This window comes from Lemur catta, chromosome 1, assembly GCF_020740605.2.
Source record: "Lemur catta isolate mLemCat1 chromosome 1, mLemCat1.pri, whole genome shotgun sequence".
Lineage (NCBI taxonomy): Eukaryota > Metazoa > Chordata > Mammalia > Primates > Lemuridae > Lemur > Lemur catta.
In genome coordinates this window covers 68,904,406-68,927,667 of record NC_059128.1, presented here as the reverse complement: position 1 = coordinate 68,927,667, position 23,262 = coordinate 68,904,406, and the positions used below count along the sequence as shown (strand labels likewise).

Sequence of the window (23,262 nt, the reverse complement as noted above, 5' to 3'; positions counted from 1 at the left end):
ACTTACCAATGCACTTCAAAATGACAATGGCACCTAATACAAAAGAGAAAACAGAGTTTGAAACCAATGCTTTTTGTTCTTGCTTTCCTGCTGATTTAAAAACCTTAAGAAAGCAATAGGGGAGTTCAATACAGAAGAGAATAGGAGCCCTCTACTAGATGCAACACTGTGGCCTGAGAATTCCTCTTTAATTAAAACAATCCAAAAAGGAAAAGGCGTGAAATTTTTACAACTTATAGAAATAAAAAATTTTTGAGATACTCCTGATTGGAAAGTCATAATTTATCTTCCAACAAATCTGAGAATCTATGATGAGAAAGATGAGGGGATTTAAAAGCTATCTGTGCTATACCTCTAGTATCACAATATGGAGCTCTAAGTTGGATTTTCCATCCTTACACTCTGTAAGGCTCTCTAAAATTGCTGCACTTCTCCCTGACCACTCATTCTGTTATCTGTCCTTTCTCCCTACATAATAAGCTCTATTGAGGACATGCACTTGGATATTATCAATATCTGTGTTCTACCATGGTTCACAGCACATAGCTGGTATGCAAAAACTATAAAATAATACTATAGATGGTAATGAGAATTAAAAAGATGATAGGATCTATTCTGATTCATGTATCTATACTCTATGAAACTAACTGTAATAATAAAAAATTAAAACTAGATCAGGAACATATGGCTCCACCTCAAATATCAGGGAATGTTAAATGGCAGGGCAGGGCTGAGAAATTTTGAAAGGTATGGCCACACAAAAAACCATGGTGCATGCTATTCTAAGAATAGCAACCACTTCTTTTTAAACAGGAAAAGTCAATTTCAAGCCTCAGATAATGAAAGACAGAAGAAAACTGTCAGGAAAGAAAGAGATAAGTAAAAAAAATGACAAGACAATTTGATCTCTGGATTAAGACTTATTTTAATATAATGTATAGTACTTAATATAATTTATTAATGTCATTTTCTATAGGACACTGTAATTAATTCAGTGACATCAATATTGACCTCATACAGACAAAAGATGAAAGCTGGGTCTTCTTGTTTGCCAAGTACAAAACATGTGCTAAAAAGTTAACATATACAAGAGTTGTAAGAGATCAACTTTCAGGATGACTCAAGTTTACAGTAGTTGCTTCACATGGTTTTTCCTCAAGAATTGGATGCCACCCAGTGTTGCCATCTTTGTGCAAATGCCAGCTCTGGACCATCTGACTACCTCCTTTTGCCAGCCCCGCTTTTGCCTGTTTTACTGCTGCCGCTGCTAGATTTGCCAGATGATTTTGAAGAGAAGAGTCTTGTCATGAACTCAGAAACATCAGGCAATTCATGGTTGGAATTCAGCATATTCATTGATTGCTCCATCTCCTGTAGGGAGACAAAGCACAATGATAAAGGCACTGATATGAGTGATTCCTTCGAGTCCTTTAACTCCTAATACTTCCTATTAAGGAAGAAGTAGAGGCGTAGAACAAGTGAAAGGTTCTGATTCTGAGCAATGATGCTATATTGTCCTCAATATCATCCTGATGTACTTTACCTACACATCATTAGTAACTATGTCCCATATCTCCCTTATACCACTGAATATTTTGATTCTTAGTAAATGCCCAATGAGTGATTGCCTAGCGTTTAATTTGGCTTGTGTTTTATAGAGAACTTTTTTTTTCTGATAATAGATATATTTGGTCATATTCCTGCTATCTTATTTTGTGTTTTCTGATTAAAATTCTTTCTTTTATTTTAATGAACATTTTTTTAAGCTCATGCTTTATTTAGAAAGCATATATCAGAATATCAATCTTTAACTACATATCAAGATATCAGGAAAATTTAGAAGATAACTGCTATATTTCCAAGATTTGAATCCTAACTCTTAGTAGTAAATCTATGAATACCGTATAGCTTGGGTAACTTCAATTATAGCATCTAAAGCAAGTAACACAAATGTCATAAACAAGTGACCAGCAGGACAGGATAGGATTTGGCACTTTTTATTTAGAGTTTTTGTCCTCTCCCTTATTGAGCCAACAGTCTATAAAGCACAGTTCAACATCAATGTAATGATAGTGTAACGTCTGCTTCATTTAAATTTTGTGACATTCCAAAAGTGTACTTAAAATTGATTTTAGTTTACACATGAAAAAATAGCAAATACTATATTCTCTTCCATTTCAAATTGAATTCTATTAGGGTTTCCCCGAAGGCAGAATTTATACATAGGCTTTTTGTTTGTTTTAGAGACAGGTTCTTGCTCTATAGCTCAGGCTGAAGTGCAATGGTGCGATCACAGCTCACTGCAACCTCGAACTCCTGGGCTCAAGCAATCCTCCCACCTCAGCCTCCCAAGTAGCTAGGATGACAAGCACTCATCACCATGCCCAGCTAATTTTTAAAAATTTTTTTGTAGAGGCTGGGCAAGGTGGCTCACTCCTGTAATCTTAACACCTTGGGAGGTCAAGGCAGGAGGATTTGCTTGAGGTCAGGAGTTCAAGAACAACCTGATCAAGAGTGAGATGTCAGCCTGGCGTGGTGGCTCATGCCTGTAATCCTAGCACTGTGGGAGGCTGAGGTGGGAGAATCGCTCTAGGTCAGGAGTTCAAGACCAGCCTGAGCAAGAGTGAGACCCCGTCTCTGCTAAAAAAAAAAAAAAATAGAAAGAAATTAGCTGGACAACTAAAAATATATAGAAAAAATTAGCCAGGCATGGTGGTGCATGCCTACAATCCCAGCTACTCAGGAGGCTGAGGCAGAAGGATTGGTTGAGCTCAGGAGTTTGAGGTTGCTATGAGATAGGCTGACGCCACGGCACTCTAGCCCGAGCAACGGAGCGAGACTCTGCCTCAAAAAAAAAAAAAAAAAAAGACTCTTAATGTAACACTTTAAAAAAAAAAAACAGAGTGAGATGTCGTCCCTACTAAAAATAGAAAAAATTAGCCGGGTGCTGGCCTGTCATCCCAACTATCAGGAGCCTGAGGCAAGAGGATCAGTTCAGCCCAGGAGTTGAGGTTGCAGTGAGCTATGATGACGCCACTGTACTCTAAGCTGGGGCAACAAAACAGGACTCTGTCTCAAAAAAAAAAGTTTTTTTTTTTGTAGAGATGGGGTCTCACTATGCTGCCTAGGCTGGTCTGAAACTCCTGGGGTCAAGTGATCCTCCTGCCTCGGCCTCCCAAAGTGCTAGGATTACAAGTGTGAGCCACCATGCCCAGCCTATTCGTAGGTTTTAAAGGAGAAGATGCTTTTACAAATAAGGCCAGGAAAAGAAACATTTTAAACATAAATCAAATATGTTAAGATGGCCTAATAATCAAGAATTAAAAGTATATGGTAATAGGTCTTGAATCCCTGCAAAAATATATCATCAATGCTATTTTTTAATCTGTTCATTCTAAAGCCCTTGAACCAATAACTTTTATATTATTTACTACGGGCAAAGCACTTTGCAAGGAATGAATTTTTAATCAAATGTGATTTCTAATGTTTCCTTCTACTGGTGCCACACAGAATTAATTGGCTTAACAGATATAAAGACTGTGGGGAGAGGGGATGGGTGTATACCTACATAATGAGTGTGATGTGTACTTTCTGGGGAATGGACACGCTTGAAGCTCTGACTGGGGGGGGCATGGGCAATATACATAACCTAAACTTTTGTACCTCCATAATATGCTGAAATAATAAAAAAAAAAAACAGATATAAGGACTGCGTAGGATGTATTACTTTCTGATCAACACTGAAGCAAATATACTAACATTTAGCAATAAAATATTTTGAAACATCATAAACCTTTCCTTTTCCATGAAGCTTTTTCTGCCATTCCAGCTTAGAATAAATGCTTTATCTTCTTCAAAACTTAATCACCTACTACCTTAGCAAGAATTTTTATTTATTTTATGTATATCTTATTTCCCCATTAAAAGAAAAAAAACAAAACCTACAAAATTCCCTGATGGCAAGAAGAGTGTTTTATAAATCCATTCTATTTCCTACATTTAACAGGACTATGAGCTTGTTGACAACAGGGATGGCCTATGATTTATTTTTGTATCTCCAGTATCTAGAACCTAGAAATTGATTAATAAATATTTATTCAGCAATGAATAAGATGTCAATACATAAATACGGTACATTGGAGAACTTTGGAATTCAGAATAGGTTAATATTTGCTGATGGCTGTTAGATGGAAGAATGGACAATGGTTTAAAAAAAAACCAAAAATTTTACATGAAAGCCAATATTCAAAAGAGAACAAAGTTGTGGGATTAAATTGGAAACATCCTACTTAGCAACTCCTCTCCCCTTTGTAGAACCAGCATGGTTTTGTGGGTCAGAGTTTGAAAGTCACTATTCTATTTGTTGCCTTTGATCTATCTGAATTTCTTTTGTGTGTCTGAACACATAAACTGAATATGTACTCTGAAGAGTTTTGTAAAGTAAAGATAGCTTATAGGAGCAATCATTTTGCAAAACATTTGGATTAGGTATACCAGGAGTATTATACATTACAACTCTTTAACAGGTGAGGCACATAAAAGAGGCTAGGACTAAGTAGAATGTTTTAGCTATATGAAGAGATTCAGGCCTTTATCAGGCAGACCCAACTGAATTGATCTTGTCCAGTGAAAACAACTAATTAAATGCCAGGAACATAATACTGTGTTAATACAACCTCTGGATTTATTTGGCTTGGAAACTAGGATAAAGTTGAAAAGACCCAAGCCATCCAGCCACAATGGCCTGGACAAGGCCTCAGAATATGGTTCAGAAATCTACATCTGGGCAATCATCTTACCCGTCTCATGTCAGGATCACTTGTATTGACCACTTTGGGCAGAAGCACAAATATCAGTAATGGAAGAACCATCATCATAACCTGTGGAAGAAAAAAATTCAGAAAATGTTTTTTCCCCCACTTTATAGTTAGTAAAACAAAAACTGCACTTTGAAATTGAAAGTGAAAATTCAAATGTTGTATATGGAATAAAGCTAGCAGAAACCACCTCAATTCTACTGAATGAGTTCTGATAGGAAGGTGCTATCTCTCTGACTGTGGTGAAGTATTAGAGTGTCAGAATGTAATCTATGCAATGTTTGGACGTTATAGATACCTCACTTCATATTTGTACCACCACCTGTATTTTTGCAGAGTTTACAGTTTTATTTAACACAAATAGTCTGCAAATGGAACTATCTATTCACTTTCTTCAATCTGTAGTCTGGTATTGGGATTGGTGATCCTGATCGCCAGCTGGGCTGCTCTTTACAAATGACTCTGTGTTCTTGGAGAAAACATTATATTACCCCTTTCAGGGTGAGGAACCTGCAGCCTCAAGGCCACATGTGGCCCTCCAGATCCCCAGGCTTGGCCCCTCAACCAAATTCAAACTTCATAGAACAAATCTGTAAAATTTGGATTCAGTCAAAAGGCTGCACTCAAGGACCCAGAAGGCCACATGTGGCCCCAAGGCAGCAGGTTCCCCACCCCTGCTGGCCTGCAATATAGTACTAGCCAACAACTTTAGCAGATCAGTTTTGACAAATGACCTAGATGCCTCTATCACTGGATACACTTCCATGGAATTACAGAAATGAGAACATGGAGAATGAATAAGCTTCGGGGTTTCATTGCTGATTTCTCCTATTCAGTCCTACCCTCCTGCCTCTTTATTTCTGATAACAGATTCTAGGTACTAATTTATGGATGTACAGCTCCTGAATATTGCTGTTCGTGATCTAAATAGCTATGAGCAAGGAATACCCTCAAAACTTAGACAATTCTCGGACAATAATTCAACTTTCAAAAACAGAAAAAAAAAGTCAATTTGTTTCTAAAGAATATATTCTAGGCCGGGCGCGGTGGCTCACGCCTGTAATCCTAGCTCTGGGAGGCCGAGGCGGGTGGATCGCTCGAGGTCAGGAGTTCGAGACCAGCCTGAGCAAGAGTGAGACCCCGTCTCTACTAAAAATAGAAAGAAATTATCTGGCCAACTAAAAATATATATACAAAAAAAAAATTAGCCGGGCATGGTGGCTCATGCCTGTAGTCCCAGCTACTCGGGAGGCTGAGGCAGTAGGATCGCTTCAGCCCAGGAGTCTGAGGTTGCTGTGAGCCAGGCTGATGCCACGGCACTCACTCTAGCCTGGGCAACAAAGTGAGACTCTGTCTCAAAAAAAAAAAAAAAAAAAAAAAAAGAATATATTCTATTAGTGTTTTATTATTAGTAATAGAACATCGGGTTCATAATACCAACTACTTAAATTACCACAGAATAATTTCTCTGTTGACTACACATGTTAAAAAAAAGAGAAAGAAAATCTTACTTGTGCTATCAATGGGCGAATAAATGATGGCACATTCATCAATGGACTAATATGCATGTAGTACGATGAGATAGCTCCATGTATGACTTACCGCAATACTCTTATTCTATATGAAATTTAAAACATTTCATCATAATTATTTATCCAGTCTCTGTTGCACATTTCAATGTCAAATCTACAGTATAATTCTCACTATATTTTTTTCATTATGTATTCCCAAAGCCATTACTTTCCTGAAATCTGTAAATTACTCACAATTATCTTTTCATCCAACAATCAGACCTCAGCTTTCTATCTCACAGGAGTTTGAAGTTTTTAACTACCTAGAAGCAAACTGGGGATTAGTAAAATGCTTTATTTTAGTCTGATACCTACCATTGGGTTCATCAAAAAGTCTGTCCAGCCCCATGATTCCCTTTTAATAAAGTAAGAAGGTGGACCTGAAGATTTCATTTGGAGAGGATAGGGCAGTCTGACCACTTCTGATGTTTTGATGTAATTCACATATCTTGCTCTGATAAAGCAACAAGAGAAAAGCATCAGTAATTCTATAGAAAACATTACTAGTTAAAAGAATTGCTAATAATATATTAGCAATGCCATATATATACCTTTAGCTTTTTCCAAAATGCTCTGGCAACTTCTGATCTTGAAAATCTGATCAAAGTAGTTTTATCTGTGTGTCTAAAATGTTCATCAAAACAAAGAGAAAGAACACTAGACTTGGAACCTTCTAGCTGTAGCTGTCATCACCTAGGCCTGTGGGGTTAGACAAGTTCTTTAACTTGTTTATACCGAAAGTTCTTTTAGAATCCTTCTAGCTCTAATGTTCTTTGATCATTTTTAGAAATGAATTTATTTTATTATAAACATACCAAAAATACTGGATTTTATTTTATTTTATTTATTTATTTATTTATTTTTTTGAGACAGAGTCTCGCTTTGTTGCCCAGGCTAGAATGAGTGCCGTGGCGTCAGCCTAGCTTACAGCAACCTCAGACTCCTCAGCCTAAGCGATCCTACTGCCTCAGCCTCCCGAGTAGCTGGGACTACAGGCATGCGCCACCATGCCCGGCTAATTATTTCTATATAGATTTTTAGTTGGCCAGATAATTTCTTTCTATTTTTTTTTTTAGTCGAGACGGGGTCTCGCTCTTGCTCACGCTGGTCTCGAACTCCTGACCTCGAGCAATTCACCCACCTCAGCCTCCCAGAGTGCTAGGATTACAGGCGTGAGCCACCGCGCCCGGCCTGGATTTTAATTTTTTTATGTTCTGATGTAGACAGTTTTCGTGGATACTTTATAAGTAGATTTAATCTATTTATGTAAATAGATACCAAGGGTATCTCCTTCCGGAGATATTACATTACACATTTGACTCTGCCAAAAGTCCAAAGATTATAACCAGGATCATTTTGTTACTTGCTCAGCGTGGAAGTAATAAATTCATACCCCAAATGTCAATAAGTGTAGGAATGAGGTTATCAGTTTTCAGGAGAGACTCTTCCCCCTAAAGGCCAGGGTCAGACTACAAGTCTGGCCTTTTGGATTTCAGCACCAAGGGTGAAAGGAAGAACAAAGTCTTAGGTTTAATTCTGACCCCAAGCAAGCCCAAGGCTCGCCTCCTACCTGCACACAGCTAATAAAATCTAAGCCTTACAGTTAGAAAATATTAAAATCCTCAGGTGGAGAAACAGTTTATGCTATAGTTTATCCCTGGGGATTTCCTTTACTTTTGGGGAAGCTATATATTTTAGAAGGAAATATCTGTCATATTTTATCTAACATTTCTAAGGTTTTCATTCTGCCAAAATGTCAGAAATAGAAGTCCCACATATATTCAAATCTAATTTACCATGTATACTTACAAATATTGATCAAAATATTAGTATCTTATATGAATCCCGTTTTGTTCTCTACTCTGTCCCACCCCTAATTATTAAAATGATAAGGGCCTTGTTGTGTTTTTTTTAAACTACTCTTCAGGCATCCAATCAGGAATGTTTGTAAGAATATGAATCCTACTGCTACAGCCAGTTCTTACATGCTAAAGCAGGAAGAACTCTCTTTCCAAGGTAAAGAGGCAAAGAAAACTTTGTACAGATGCTCCTTAACTTATGTCCTGAAAAACCCATTGTAAGTTCAAACAACAAGTCAAAATGCATTTAATACACCTACCTTAAACATGCCCAGAACACTTACATTTGCCTACACTGGGGCAAAATCATCTAACACAAAGCCAATTTTATAATACAGTATTGAATATCTCGTGTAATTTACTGAATATTATACTGAAGGTGAAAAACAGAATGGTTGTAAGGGTACTTGAAGTACAGTTTCTGATGAATGCATATTGCTTTTGCACTATTATGAAGTCAAAAAAATCATAAGTTGAACCATAATAAGTCATGGATCATCTGTATTTAAAACAATATTTCAATTTGCTGAGACTACTTTATTCAAAATTCAAACATAGCAAAAAGAATAAATAAAAATAAAACATTATACTTTTGGTAGGCAAGTATTTCCTTTTGTTTAACAATTCTCATTCCCTCCAATATTGTTTTCAATATAAAAAAACTAGTATATGTAATGGTAATTATAATCCACATACCCCCTATTTCTAAGCTTGCAATTCTAAAATATATAAAAAGTCATGTTAAGTCCTTTAATGTTTAGATTTAACATAGTAGACTTTTACCTATATATATTTAAAAACCTTTATGTTTCTAAAAAGATATGAGAAAGTGAACACTGAAAGAAGTTCATCTACCTTGAAATAATCCATTTATTTCATTAAAAATATTTATAAACATATTTATGACATACTACCTTCCACTGAAGTTTTGCCCTTATTCTAACTAGCCAAAAGCAAGAAATATGATCAGAATTTGGACAAAGTAAAATATTCTAAAACAACAATTTAACTTCAAAAGTGGGGTGGAGGAATAATCTGTTTCTAAGGAATGCATTTATTAGTGGCACTGTAGTATTGGTTTCCTGATAATATCAAGAATATTCTCTTGATAACTGTCTGTGTTCACTACACACGCTAAAAGAGGAGAATAAAAACACCACATGATTATCAATAGGAGCTAGTAATATAAATGGTGACAAACCTATCAATGGACTAATATGCAGCTAATATAAAAGATGAGACAGTTCCATGTGTGACTTAACCTATTTGAATTATGGCATATTTATATATTACATTTTAAAAACTTTCAATATCAAACAAAAAGCAAAGAAAGAAGAAAAAATTTCAGAAGTAAACGCTAACTCAAATGTAAATATTACGGTGCTAACTGAACACATCTCTATTATGTTAGCTCAACTTGGGGTCTCTACAAATTAGCCTATATATGCTTGGCACATACCAAAAAGGTCAGTCATAAAATAGAGCTCCTTCACCCCCAAAATTGTTTTTGCCTTTCTTTGCATGACCTGTACTTTCTTACTGCAACATAGAGTAATACTGTGATAATTCAAATAAAGAGGAGAAATCATTACCACTTAAAATTGCTTCATATACTTTCTGGTCAGATTAGACCAAAGAGAGTGTCACTGCCATGAGACACTAAAAAAATAAATAAATAAAATCGATCCATTATAATGAAAGGCTGAATCTGACGACTATGGACATCTACACAACTGTTGCTACCTTTAAATGGGTTTTGCTATTCCACACCCACAATTTAAATTCTTTTCACCTCAATTTCAAAGCACGTGTTCATTGACTTAGAAATTCCGAAATTCTTTTCTACTCTGTCAGCCTCTAACCATGTGTTTTTCATCTTATCATGATCCTCACTTTGACATAAACTCCACCTCATAACCTGTTTTCCCTAGAGTTATTAAATTTCCTTCGCACAGTCAATATTTTAAAAGGACCACAGAAAATCTAGAAATTTGACCAACGTAGTATCAAATAGGTAATAAAAGGTATTATCAAAATATCCCAATGAAAAGCAGGTGACAAATAGTAGTTCCAATTTAGAAAAGTTAAATTATTTCCAACTTTAATAATCACATTTCAATTATAACTTTCACAGTGCTTTTGCTCTTGTATTAAGTAATCTTACATTTTCTCTATATAATTGTATTAGGAGCTTTAAAATAAATTTAAGCCAGAGCAGGAAGAAGTTCAACTTTATAATTTCATCAATGTCCAGATTAAAACAACATAAGGATATTTAAAATATTTTAAGAAATATCTGTAGTTTAAATAAGAAAACTTTTCAACTTTACAGATTGTAAAAGGAATATATAACAAGGTATTCAGTAGCCTAGCTTTTGGTAAAAATTAAATTGGGTGCCCTCACCTCATTTTTCCTTTTGAAGTGATATCCACTCGGACAGGATCAAACCTGTAAGCTGGAGATATAACTTCTACTACATAAGATCCAGAAGGTATATCGTGAACTACAAAACTCCCATCTGTCCTGGAAAAATGAAAATCATATTTAGTTACTTGTGATCAACAACTTACTTAGTCTGTTCTTATGTTTTAAATCATCTGTTAACTCCCAAATCAACTCCCCTCAAAATGACATTAAAAGCAATCAGTAAAAAACAAACAAAAAACCTGGCAAGAATTGTCCTGCACTTCAGCTTCCATAATTACACTGAAAAGGTTCTGAAAATACCCAAGACCACTCCAGGGTAGCAGAGAACCCTGACATAGAAGTTACTTCTACTTCTGGGTAGAAAATGACAAGTGATAGGAACATAGTTCCTATTCTGAAGGCAAACCTTCATTCAAGGGAAACTATCAATATACATTATTATCACAATATTAGGGTTCCGGGGGGGTGTAAAAAAAAACACACAAAAAACAAAACAATATTAGGGTTCCAATTTTGCCAATCCCCCCCAATAATTTCTTACTATTAAAAATGGCATTTTGTTCTAGTTTTAATTTGAATTTTGTTGGCTTTCTTTCTTTGTCACAAATAATAAAAGGTATTTAAGTACCATTTGTTCCATTTGTTATAAATAATTCCCATTTACTTTGATTACTTCTTTTTGGATACGTAGAATCTTTAAATGTTTATGTAGTTAAAACCATCCACCTTTTCCTTACTGATTTCTTCTAAACCTTCTAGACTTAGAAAACCAACTTATCAAGAACTGATAATTTAATTTCACAGATCAAAATTAATTTGTTTGGAAAATCAGAAACTGCTATTTCAAGGAAAAAGGTTTGTTTCGGGAAAATAAAAGGTTCTAAAGGGATCAACTGTATCAGAGAATTCCCAGTATTAAAATAATACGTTAAAAGAATGCTTCTTAAATCATTAGGCTCTTTTGTAAAGGAATAATTAATACTAATCACATCCAAACATTTACTAGAAAGATGAAAATGTGTTTCTGTGACTTCAAAGTACATATTATACTAAAACAGAATTGAAATGTAAACAAGTTAATTTATTCCTGGACTGGACATCTGCCATTTGTTCTCCTGATCCACTCTCCACCCATCCCCTCTCTGCAGACTGGAGGAAGGGTAGAAAATGAGTTTAGTATATTCCCCCCAGCTCTCTCACTGAGAGGCCACGTCTGACTGGCCGCATCAAAGGACACAGCTCCTCTCAAGGCAGCCTTTTCTTCCTTTCAAAGTTCTAGTAACTTCTATTCCCTTGCTCTCTCAGGCTTAGAAGCTGTGATAAAAGCCTTGAGATTGTATGCTCCAGAGTACTACAAACTCTAGTTGTTTCCCTATACCACAACTACATTGTCTAATCCTTTCATTAAACTCTCCTTAAATTATTTTTTTCTTAAATGTTTTGTACAGACAGGTCCTCGCTATGTTTCTCAGGCTGGCCTCGAATTCCTGGCCTCAAGTGATCCTCCTGCCTCAGCCTCCCAAAGTGCTAGGATTACAAGTGTGAGCCATCACATCCCGTCCCCTTAAATTATTCTAACTTGAGTGCATCTTCTGTTTCTTGATGGGACCCTGACTGAACCAATTTCAAAACATTTTTCTAGGTACAGAAAAAAAAAAACAACTGATAACTGCATAACACAAATATCAGAACTAAATACCTAAAGAAAAAGCAAAGATATTTTTCATCCTAAGGTAAATATTTTACTTAAGAAAGATAACAGATATTTTATAATAAAAATTTTAAAACTTGGCCTTAAAAATGTACTCTACATGGCCAGGTGTGGTGGCTCACTCCTGTAATCCTAGCACTCTGAGAGGCTGAGGCAGGAGGATTGCTTGAGCTCAGGAGGTCAAGACCAGCCTGAGCAAGAGTGAGACTCTGTCTCTATTAAAAACAGAAAAAAATCAGCCAGTTGTGGTGGTATGTGCCTGTAGTCTCAGCTAATTGGGAGGATGAAGCAGGAGGATCCCTTGAGCCCAGGAGTTTGAGGTTGCTATGAGCTAAGCTGACACCATGGCTGACACCTGGGCAACAGAGCAAGACTCTGTCTCAAAACAAAAAAAGTACTCCACAACATATAGGTCTTGTTGGATCCTGATGTAAAAAAACAATTACACACCAGACGTGGTGGCTCACGCCTGTAATCCTAGCACTCTGGGAGGCTGAGACAGGAGAATCGCTCGAGGTCAGGAGTTCGAGACCAGCCTGAGCAAGAGCCAGACCCTGTCTCTACTAAAAATAGAAAGAAATGATTTGGAAAGCTAAAAACATATATAGAAAAAAATTAGCCGGGCATGGTGGCACATGCCTGTAGTCCCAGCTACTCGGGAGGCTGAGGCAGAAGGATTGCTTAAGCCCAGGAGTTTGAGGTTGCTGTGAGCAAGGCTGATGCCACGGCACTCTAGCCCGGGCAACAGAGCAAGACTCTGTCTCAAACAAAACAAAACAAAACAATTATATAAAAGTATTTTTTATATAACTCGGTAGACATAAAAATAGACTGGGTATTAGATTATATCAGGCATTGTTATTTATTTTATTGAATCAATAATGCTAATATGATTTTTGTTTAAGTTCTTATCTTTTAGAGATATATACTAAAACTTTTACGAGTGAAATTATATTATGCTTTGAACCATTTAAAAATATTCCAGAAAAAAAATGAGGTACAGAGAAGACATAAAACAGAACAGTAGGTTGCAATGAGTATCTAAGGATTCACAAAGCTATTCTGGTTATTTTATGTATGTCTGAAAATTTCTATAATAAAAAGTTCAAAGAAAGTATAGCACATAGTCTTACTATGTCAAAAAAATTGAAAACTACCTAAGTGCACCAAAACCGGGGAATGGTTAGATAAATTGTGATTTATATACATAGTGATGATAACAAGAAATGGCATGAGATGTCTTCCACCCCAACTTCCCTCATCTCCATTAGCCAAGTCCCAAGCCACCTCCAATAAGCATAAATAAAAGCCTACATGCTAGTTATTCAAAATAGCTACAATACAAATTACCCCACTTCCAACAAAATTGTCACCATAAGCTCCTCATATTAATTCTGAATCAAACTTTTTATATACAAATGGAAGGAAATGTTATCAAAAGCTGTTCACAAATATTAAGTGAAAAGGGCTGGTTACAAAATACTATATATATTTTACTATTAAAAATATAGATCATATGATTCCAAAAAAAGCTGAGAAAAAAAAGCCAATAAAATGTTAAGCATTATTTCTACTTTCTTTTCAAAAAGAAAGTAGAAATGCTTTTCCAAAGAACTGTATACTACAGAAGAGTAAAGAGGCCAAATGGTCAATTAAGGCTAATTTTCCAAAGCTTTATGAGATCTTTATCATTAAAACATCACTAATTAGGGTAAACTCTAACAAATGGCCTAATGCCATATTTTTAATGACAGATGGCATGAAAATACTGGTTGTAAATGGGACATTATTTATTAATCTGAGGTTGAAAATATCATTCAAGGGCACCTGGATGATCTGAACAAATCTGCAAATCAGATTTAGAATTAAATGTCCACATTTGAGTTGTCTGATTGTCAGATACCACTTGCTGGTGTACAAAAGCACCAAAGAAACGCTTTCTTTCCTAAATATTTTCTTTCAGTTTGCAGTTCCACTTTCCAAGCAGGGGTGGAAAGATTTAAAACATCATACATGCACCAAACATTGAAAAAGCAGGCTGCTGCAAAACTAGTGCTAACAAATTCATCCTGTCTTTTAATACAGACAGAAATTCCATTTCCTCTAATAGCTGGAAAGGACAAAAGCGTGTAAGCAATGTAGAGAAACTCTAGTCTCACATAAATGACAAGTGTGTTACAGCTAATCCCTCAATGAATTGAAGTGTAAAAAAGAACAACAATCCCATCCCTAAGAAAAAAACAAAAAAAGTGCTTTGATTAGGGACTTCAGGGCCCATTAATTTTAGAAACAGTAACATTAGCTTCCCAGTCTATGTCATCAATAGAAGCCCTTTGGGCTTTGAGAATTCCCAATTGTTTAGCATCTTTCTACACAACATCAAGTTACCAAAAGACTGAAATAAATGCAAAAAGTGACTAGGTTCTAGGGAAACCAGATGAGATGCAAAGGAAACAATCCAGCAAGAGACAAATAAGTGTCCTCTTATCCCCAGGGTCCAGGAGTGGTCGTCCCCATATAGGGCCAAAATGAGGTTGAAAATAACTGACTCTACTGCTCTGACCCTGGGGTGAGCGCCTGCCATCTTCATTTCTGAGGTAGGGGACCAGAAAGCGGAAAGCGTCCGACTGCCTCTCAAGGTCTCCCGGCACAGACCGTTAGCAGCACCCGCCCCTTCAGTCTGAGACAGCGACGTTGTCCCACCCTGACAATTGGCTCTTCTAGTGGGATCCCCCTCCGGGCTCCATCCCAACGGATTTCCCGCTGCCCTCATTGCTCACTTAAGGAAGCCGACGTGCTCTTCTCCGTCTACTAGCACTCGGGCCGCGGAGATCCAGTCCTGGGGCTTCACCCCTGGGACAACTGCACGCCCCTCAATCTTGAAGCGATCTCCTATGCCGACCCCACTCCCTCCAGATCCCTCGGCAGCAGCCCCGGGCATCTCCGAGCTCTGCGCATCCCCTGATAGGAGCAGCAGCAGGACGGAGAAACAGCCCCACAGAGCGGCAGCCATGACAGCGGCTCTCAGCAGCCCGGCCGGCAACCCCGGAAGCCCTCCCGGTCTCCCAGCCTCCACCGCCGCCGCCGCCGCCGGCCAGATGTCGTCATCACCGCACGCCGGATTCGGCGCGAGCCACGAGCTCCAACCAGAGGGGCAGAGGTCTGGGCCAATCAACTTGCGGGGCGGAAGTGCTGCCCCGCACGGCCGGCGCTGAGGCCGGGAGGGCGGTGCGCAGAGCGTGGGTCGAGTGCGGGTGAAAGGGGCGGTCCGCGAAGTGAAAGTGGTGAAGCGTGTTGCTGTGGCAGCCACGGAGGCCAAGGAGAAAAGGATGACGAGACTGAGAGGGGCGAGGATCTGAAGTAGTGCCTGTAAATGAGGCTCCGGCTCCGGGAGAAACAAATCCCGAAAGAGCCTTTAAAAAACGTCTAGAGGCCGGGCGCGGTGGCTCACGCCTGTAATCCTAGCCCTCTGGGAGGCCGAGGCGGGTGGATCGCTGGAGGTCAGGAGTTCCAGACCAGCCTGAGCAAGAGCGAGACCCCGTCTCTACTAAAAATAGAAGGAATTTCTCTGGCCAACTAAAAAATATATATAGAAAAAATTAGCCGGGCATGGTGGCGCATGCCTGTAGTCCCAGCTACTCGGGAGGCTGAGGCAGTAGGATCGCTTAAGCCCAGGAGTTTGAGGTTGTTGTGAGCTAGGCTGACGCCGCGGCACTCACTGTAGCTCGGGCAACAGAGTGAGACTCTGTCTCAAAAAAAAAAACAAAAAAACAAACGTCTAGAGACTCTCCAAGACATATGAGATGAAAAGGCTGTTTGTGTGTGTGTATTTGAAGGGGATGCTGGCTGTCTCTGTATAGACGATACCTGGAAAAATACATAAACTGCTAAGGGTTGCCTCTGGTGAAAGAGTTGGAGGACAATTTATCTGACACTACACCATTCTTCCTACTTTGAGTGCTTTACCGTGAGCATAACCATAGCGTTGCGGGGGTGGGAGGAGCGCTGTCAGAGTGGATCATTGGGGCTGTAGCCAAGATTTCAAAGATCGTCTGCTCCAGTCTTTTCATTTTATTGATGCTAGAAAGGCAAGTGACTTGCCCAAGGTTTTTTTGGCCCTGAACGTTGCTCTACCACAAATCCTTATTGAAGATTATTGAAAGCAATGCATGTTTTTGCCCTGTGCACTCTTAGAGTTAGTTTCCCGGGAAGGAGTAACAAAAATTGAAGAAAGAGGTGCAAGAGCCAAGTACTCTAGCCTGGCTGGGGGTTGGCACCCGGGGCTACCCGTATACTCTAGTCTCCGTGGCATCAGCTACTGCCGCGTTGGGGTACTTCCCCTTGTCTTTTTCTGAAGATGGTTATTTCTTCACATTTCATGTTTGCAAAGAGTAGGGCTGCTCAAAAGAAAAAAAACGGATTTGACTTTCTTGTCTGTCAAGTATATCTCTTATTTGTGAGGGAACTGGTAGTCTTGGTTCAGGAAGTCTGTGGAGACGGTTTATTTTCATCTTATTTACTTTAATATCTGTTTTAGTTTTTGAATAGATAACACATTTAAGTGTCAGTAAAAATCAGTTCAGGACTGAGAAAGTAAAGATAAGTGCCAATTATAATCAGTCTGTGAGGTACCTAATAGACATAGACAGGACCAGTGGCAAGGCCATCGGAAAACAATGTTTTTTTCCCAAGGCCAGACTACACCAGCAGAATGACTCACTAGTCTTCTTCTTTTCAGTCATTACCACTTTCCTACCAATGACTCCAGCCCTGCTTTGTTCCTTAAGCCTCTGAAAAGATTGCTGAGATACCCAGTGCAAAGCTGATCCTTGTGTCCCCTGTACTCTCCTCAAACATTCAGCAGAAGCCCAAATCCTATAAAAGTCCCTCCCTATTTCCTGGGTGTCTCTGATGTAAAATCTTCCTGGGAGCAGCAAGCTAATAAACCTAACTTTGTTTGAATACAGTTGTGTTCCTGGTGGTCTTTATCTGATGGACTTTGTCAAATGGTTCAATATTCAAAAGGTATGAGTATGCAGAGAAAAATTTCCCACGCACTTCTCTCCTCCAGTCACCTAGTTCTCAAGAGGCAATCAGTGTTGCCCTTTTTCTGTGTATTCTCCCAGAGACAGTCAATAATCTACAAGCAAATGCATACATTAAAAAAATATATATAGTATGCTACCAATTGTGTGAAAAAGGAGGCAGAAATATATATTTATTTAGCATAATATACAAATATTTATTCTATATATAAAATTAATTAGTATAAAATATACTATTTTGCTTAATCTATGACTATATATAACTATAATGTATACTGTGTTTTAGATATTTATACACATATATATACACACATATATGTTTCCATATCTTTTAGATGCAATTGGTAACATAAGAATACGCTGTTCTTTTTACTTAGTGTAACTTGAAAATTATCCTTTATCAGTACATAAAGAGCGTTTTCATTTCTTTTTGTGACTGAAAGTATTCCAGCATATGGATGTACTGATTCTCTATTGAGGAATATTAAGATTGTTTCCAGTCTTGCTATTACTAATTTTGCTGAAATGAATTTTTTTGGCCACATCATCTCCACAGGTGTATGTGTAATATAATTAGCACTAGTAGAATAGCTAGTAGAATTACTGGATCAAAGAGTATGTGCCTTTGTAATTTTGGTGATATTGTCCAATATTCTTCTACAGCAGGAAAAAGGATGCCTTGTTCCTCCATACTCTCGCCAACAGGGTGCTATCACATATTATCTTGCCAAACAGATAGATTAAAACTGACATCTTAGTTTTAATGTATATTTTTCTAATTATAAGTGAGGTGAAACATTGTATCAAATGTTTAGGAGCCATTTAAAAGTTCATTTGCTAGGCTGGGCACGGTGACTCACACCTGTAACCCCAGCACTGTGAGAGGCTGAGGCGGGAGGATTGCTTGAGCTCAGGAGTTCAAGACCAGCCTGAGCAAGAGCGAGACCCCCTCTCTACTAAAATAGAAAAATTAGCCAGGCATTGTGGGGTGCACCTGTAGTCCCAGCTACTGGGGAGGCTGAGGCAGGAGGATCACTTGAGCCCAGGAGTTGGAAGTTGCAGTGAGTTATGATGGCCCCGCTGTACTCTACCTAGAGTGACAAAGTGAAACTCTGTCTCAAAAAAAAAAAAAAGTTCCTTTGCTGTGACTTGCCTAATTTGTACTCTTGTCCACTTTCTATTGAATTGTTGCTCTTTTCTTATTGATTTGGAGGAACTCTTAAAAATTAGGAAAATGATATCTTTGTGATATGAATTACAAATATGTTTTTAATGGCTCTTTGTATTGTGAGTTCTATCCAATTTTTATCTTCTCTTTTCATCCCTCACCTTCTAACAAAGAGTTATAAAATTATTAAAAATAAACAGGGAAACTGGGAAAAAGAGAAGCTATCTTCATGGGCATAACTCAGAATGAGAAGTGAATAATTTAAGACATTTTTGATCCTAGATGTTTTCTAAGTACCCCTTGAGAGAGTAAATTTATTATGGACCGAATTGTGTGCCCTCAAAATTCATATGTTGAAGCCCTCACCCCCAATTTGGCTATATTTGGAGATAGGGCCTTTAGGGAGATAATTAATGTTAAATGAGGTACAAGGGTGGGGCCCTTATCCAAAAGGACTGCTGTCCTTATAAGAATAGAAGGACATATGAGAGATGTCCAAGCACAGAGAAAAGGCCAAATGCAAACCAATAAGAGAGGCCTCAGGAAAAGCCAACCCTGACAGCACCTTCATCTTGGATTTCTAGAACTGTGAGAAAATAAATCTCTGTTGTTTAAGCCACCCAGTCTGTGTTATTTTGTTATGGCAGCCCTAGCAAACTAATACAGCATCTTTGACCTCTCCTCCCCCACCTTCATCCATATTTAGTGATGGACCCACTATAGATCTTCCTCCTGGCTTTTTATCCATCCTCTGCTATACAGCAAATTGAATCTAAGTTGTATTGTAGAATTAGTGGAGAGCAATTAAAGAGAAATAAAGCCATCTCTTCAGCCAAGGATATTTTTCATCAGGGATAAAAGCCTCAAAATGCTGATTTTAAAATACAAGGCTCTGCTCATTATGTTCATTCCCAGGGATATGTTGGACTGAGGCCTGAGATGCTCTTGTTTCCATCCCAATCAGAGCAGGAGTAAGCATTTTTTGAACTATAATAAAAAGATTATAATGTGTAACAACCCTCCCCACCATTACCCACTATCTAAACTATGAAATAATATTTAACTTTTCTGAAATGATACAAAATTTACAAATATGCTGAGATAAAAATAGCTTCATCCCAAGTTTCTGATTTTGTTTTCATATGTTCTTGGTGACCCCTCTTTGCTGGTATCTTAGACACATGTTCAGTTTGACTAATAGGTAATCAGTGCTGGTATTAATACTCTAGGTAGCAACTAGGAAGTTTACTTTCTCTGTAGGACAAAGGGAGGAAGAGGACCAGCAGCAAACAGCAACTGAGCTCTCGGTGTCCCCATTTCTGCCTTCCGTTCTTCCCTTCCCTTATTGTCACTCATACCAAAGTATCCAGTGCTTTGAACCCCCCTAGGCTTTTATCTCTACAGGCATTACATGGAGAGAAAAGCCTGAGTTTTCAGGTAGTGTGAAATTCTCTTATATCTACTGTTTTTCAGGTAGGCCATAGGAATTGCATAGATATTCAACTCCAAATTATACAAGAGTTTTTCCATAATGTAGACCTTGGACTCTTGCCTTATAAAAGAAACTATAGGCCGGGCGAGGTGGCTCATACCTGTAATCCTAGCACTCTGTGAGGCGGAGACGGGCGGATTGTTTGAGCTCAGGAGTTTGAGACCAGCCTGAGCAAGAGCGAGACCCCGTCTCTACTAAAAAAATAGAAAGAAATTATCTGGACAACTAAAAATATATAGAAAAAATTAGCTGGGCATGGTGGCTCATGCCTGTAGTCCCAGCTACTCGGGAGGCTGAGGCAGGAGGATTGCTTGAGGCCAGGAGTCTGAGGTTGCTGTGAGCTAGGCTGACGCCACGGCACTCTAGTCCGGGGAACAGAGTGAGACTCTGTCTCAAAAAAAAAAAAAGAAAAGGAAAAAAAAGAAACTATAATTATAATGAAATATTTGAGAAAGATTTTGTGCTGGACTTGCTTAGATGATCCAGCCAGATCACTTTCTACACTTTGCCCTGCTTTGTAGCCTTGAAGGCTGAAACTTTAGGACTGCAAAAACTCAATTCCCTTCCCTTCTGGCTTCTAGTTGGGTTCAGCCAACAGGAGGTATCTGTAGGCACCCCTTTCAGGTTCTCTTAACACTGCCCATAATTCAAAGAAAGTTTAATGAAGGGATAATTTACAATCACCGCTTTCAAGTGTTCTGTTTGTTTCTTGCCAAGACCCTGACCCATATATAATAGATTTCAGGTAGACCCACCTATCTTCATTATCACAAATAGTTTTAAAGTGAGAAGTTTATTATCCAGGTCTTTCACTTTCCCCCTCTTTCTTTTTTGCAGCCTAGCTCTTGGCTTCTTTATATCATGGCCACAAGGGGGTGAACAAAGATAAGGACAGAAACAAAACTCAAAATCCATGCATTACAAATTTTTGTAAATGTTGGATTACCAATAGAGGTTAACTCTAGAGTTTATATTAAGTGTTCTTCATGTTTCTCATCTTTTGGCAACATTTTTAAAGTGAGGAAAATATAATATTTTTCAAAATAAAGGGAGAAGCTAAACTTGCTAAAAATATGTAATAGGATTTTCTTTGAGCTCTTAAAATTTGAATCAGCCAAAAGACAATTATCATCTCTATCTGGACTTTTCATAATCATTTAAAGTGGCATCTTTGGGGATGGTTTTGATCTTTCTCCCCTCTGTCTCAGAAGTCTGCTTGTCAGCATCTCTCAGTGCCATGGTGCTTTTCAAACTATTCTTCACACACTGGCTATCTATTTACATAGAAGAGATAGTAGGTTATAAGGTATGACCAAAAGATAATGAGGATCATATCTTTAGCTACTTCTCCTTTATATTTAAGTCGATCATTTTTTTTAATAGAATAGCATTAGCAGAACCCTTGGGAAACTTCAGCTGTGCTAATCTCCAAGCATCCTGCTATTTTAAGTGCTTTTTGCCCTTTGAGTTTTCAAATCTCATTTACTTCAAGTAGATTAGCTAATCTTTGTCACTCAAGTAAACTGGAGCCAATTCCCTTAATATTTTAAAATGCTTGTCATCCACTAGGACAGTGGCTTTGGCTTTCTGAAGTTCCCTATGGAAGTCCTCTGAAATGGGATGGGACATCCAGCCCTCTTGGAGGCAGTGCAAGAGGCATCTCAACTTGCCTCAATGTCCTGCAAAAATAAATTACAGTGGAAAGATTTCATTCTCTTCATTTTACTCTAAATTCTCATCCCTTCTACTAAATTCAGTGAAAAACGTAAGTAAAATAAATTGGGGAAGTGTGAAGATATGCTAAATAGAACATGAAGAGGTAGCAATCATCTTTGATATTAAGAAATGATAAAATTCTAAACATCCTGGGATATTCTAGCTAAAGTGCTTTGTAAATGCTAAAATATAAATATTGTTACTTGCTATAGTTGAACAATAGTGACTCAGAAGTGAAAGTGTTAGGAGGAAGGAGTTACTTACACTACTACCCTTTGTGCTTTTAGGTAGTTCTGGCCTGTCGAACCCAGCTTCTCAGTGGCCCGTAGTGCAGAATAGGAATGTTCAACGCACTACAGGGACCTAGGCTAAAGGACTGGCTCTAAGACCAGTCACAGAACCTAAGTACAGTAATTGAATTCCAGCTTCACACAAGACAACCGCAAGCCCTCCTTGGGTAGTCCCTGTGTTGTCTGCCTCACACACTAGCCCTTATAAAGCATTCGCCCTCTATCTACATCTCTGTATAGTAAGTGCAAAAACCGGATCTCCTTCATGACTTGGCTAGAGTCTTAGTTTTTTAAATTATGGTTAAAATACACGTAACATAAAATTTACCATCTTAACCATTTTTAAGTGCTCATTTTAAGTGTTAAGTATATTCACATTGTTGTACAACCAATCTCCAGAAGTTTTTAATCTTGCAAAACTGAAAGTATACTCATTAAACAATAACTCCCCATTCTCCTCTCCCCCAACAACCCCTAGCAACCACCATTCTACTTTCTGTTTCTGTGAGTTTGACTACTTTAGGTAACTCAAAAGTAGAATCATAACATTATGTGTCTTTTTGTGACTGGCTTATTTCAGTTAGCATAATGTCCTCAAGGTTCATCTACAATGTAGCATATGTTGCAATTTTCTGCCTTTTTAAATTTAATTTAATTTTTATTTTATTTTATTTTTGAGACAGGGTCTCACTCTGTTGCCTGGGCTAGAGAACAGTGGTGCAATCATAGCTCACTGCAACCTCAAGCTCCTGGACTCAAGCAATCCTCCTGCCTCAGTCTCCCAAGTAGCTGGGACTACAGGCATGTGCTACTAAGCCTGGCTAATTTTTCTAAACTTTTTGTACAGATGAGGTTTCAGTATTGCCCAGGCTGGTGTTGAACTCTGGGCTTCAAATGATACTCCCGCCTCAGCCTGGCATGGGCCACCGTATCTGGCCCAGAATTTTCTTCCATTTTAAGGCATCCAATGTATATACTACATTTTATTTATCCACTCATTGTAGATGAATACATGAGTTGCTTCCATCTTTTGGCTATTGTGAATAATACTGCTGTGAATATGAGTATACAAATACCTGTTTGAGTCCTTGCCTTCATTTCTTTTAGGTATATACCCAGAAGTGGGATTGCTGAATCATATAGTAATTCTATTTTTAATTTTTAG

The 23,262-nt window shown here is 38.1% G+C and overlaps 1 protein-coding gene across 1 annotated transcript; it reads right to left on the bottom strand.

The window, feature by feature from the left end:
• Window positions 1–907: 907 nt before the first annotated feature.
• Window positions 908–15,508, bottom strand: EMC7 (ER membrane protein complex subunit 7). The gene is made up of 5 exons (XM_045527657.1): window positions 15,167–15,508; window positions 10,652–10,771; window positions 6,704–6,842; window positions 4,800–4,880; window positions 908–1,371 (listed from the first exon to the last, which is right to left on the bottom strand). The coding sequence occupies exons 1-5, from the start codon at window positions 15,397–15,399 to the stop codon at window positions 1,219–1,221; spliced, it is 726 nt and encodes a 241-aa protein (XP_045383613.1). The 5' UTR covers window positions 15,400–15,508; the 3' UTR covers window positions 908–1,218.
• Window positions 15,509–23,262: the final 7,754 nt, after the last annotated feature.

What these genes read in the sequence shown, in the direction of transcription:
- EMC7 (XM_045527657.1), bottom strand. Translation starts at nt 15,399, where the DNA reads ATGGCTGCCGCTCTGTGGGGCTGTTTCTCCGTCCTGCTGCTGCTCCTA. An exon ending in ACTTCAAAAGGAAAAATGAG is followed by an intron (nt 6,843 to 10,651) that starts GTGAGGGCACCC and finishes TTGCTTTATCAG; the next exon opens with AGCAAGATATGTGAATTACA. An exon ending in GTGATCCTGACATGAGACGG is followed by an intron (nt 1,372 to 4,799) that starts GTAAGATGATTG and finishes GTCTCCCTACAG; the next exon opens with GAGATGGAGCAATCAATGAA.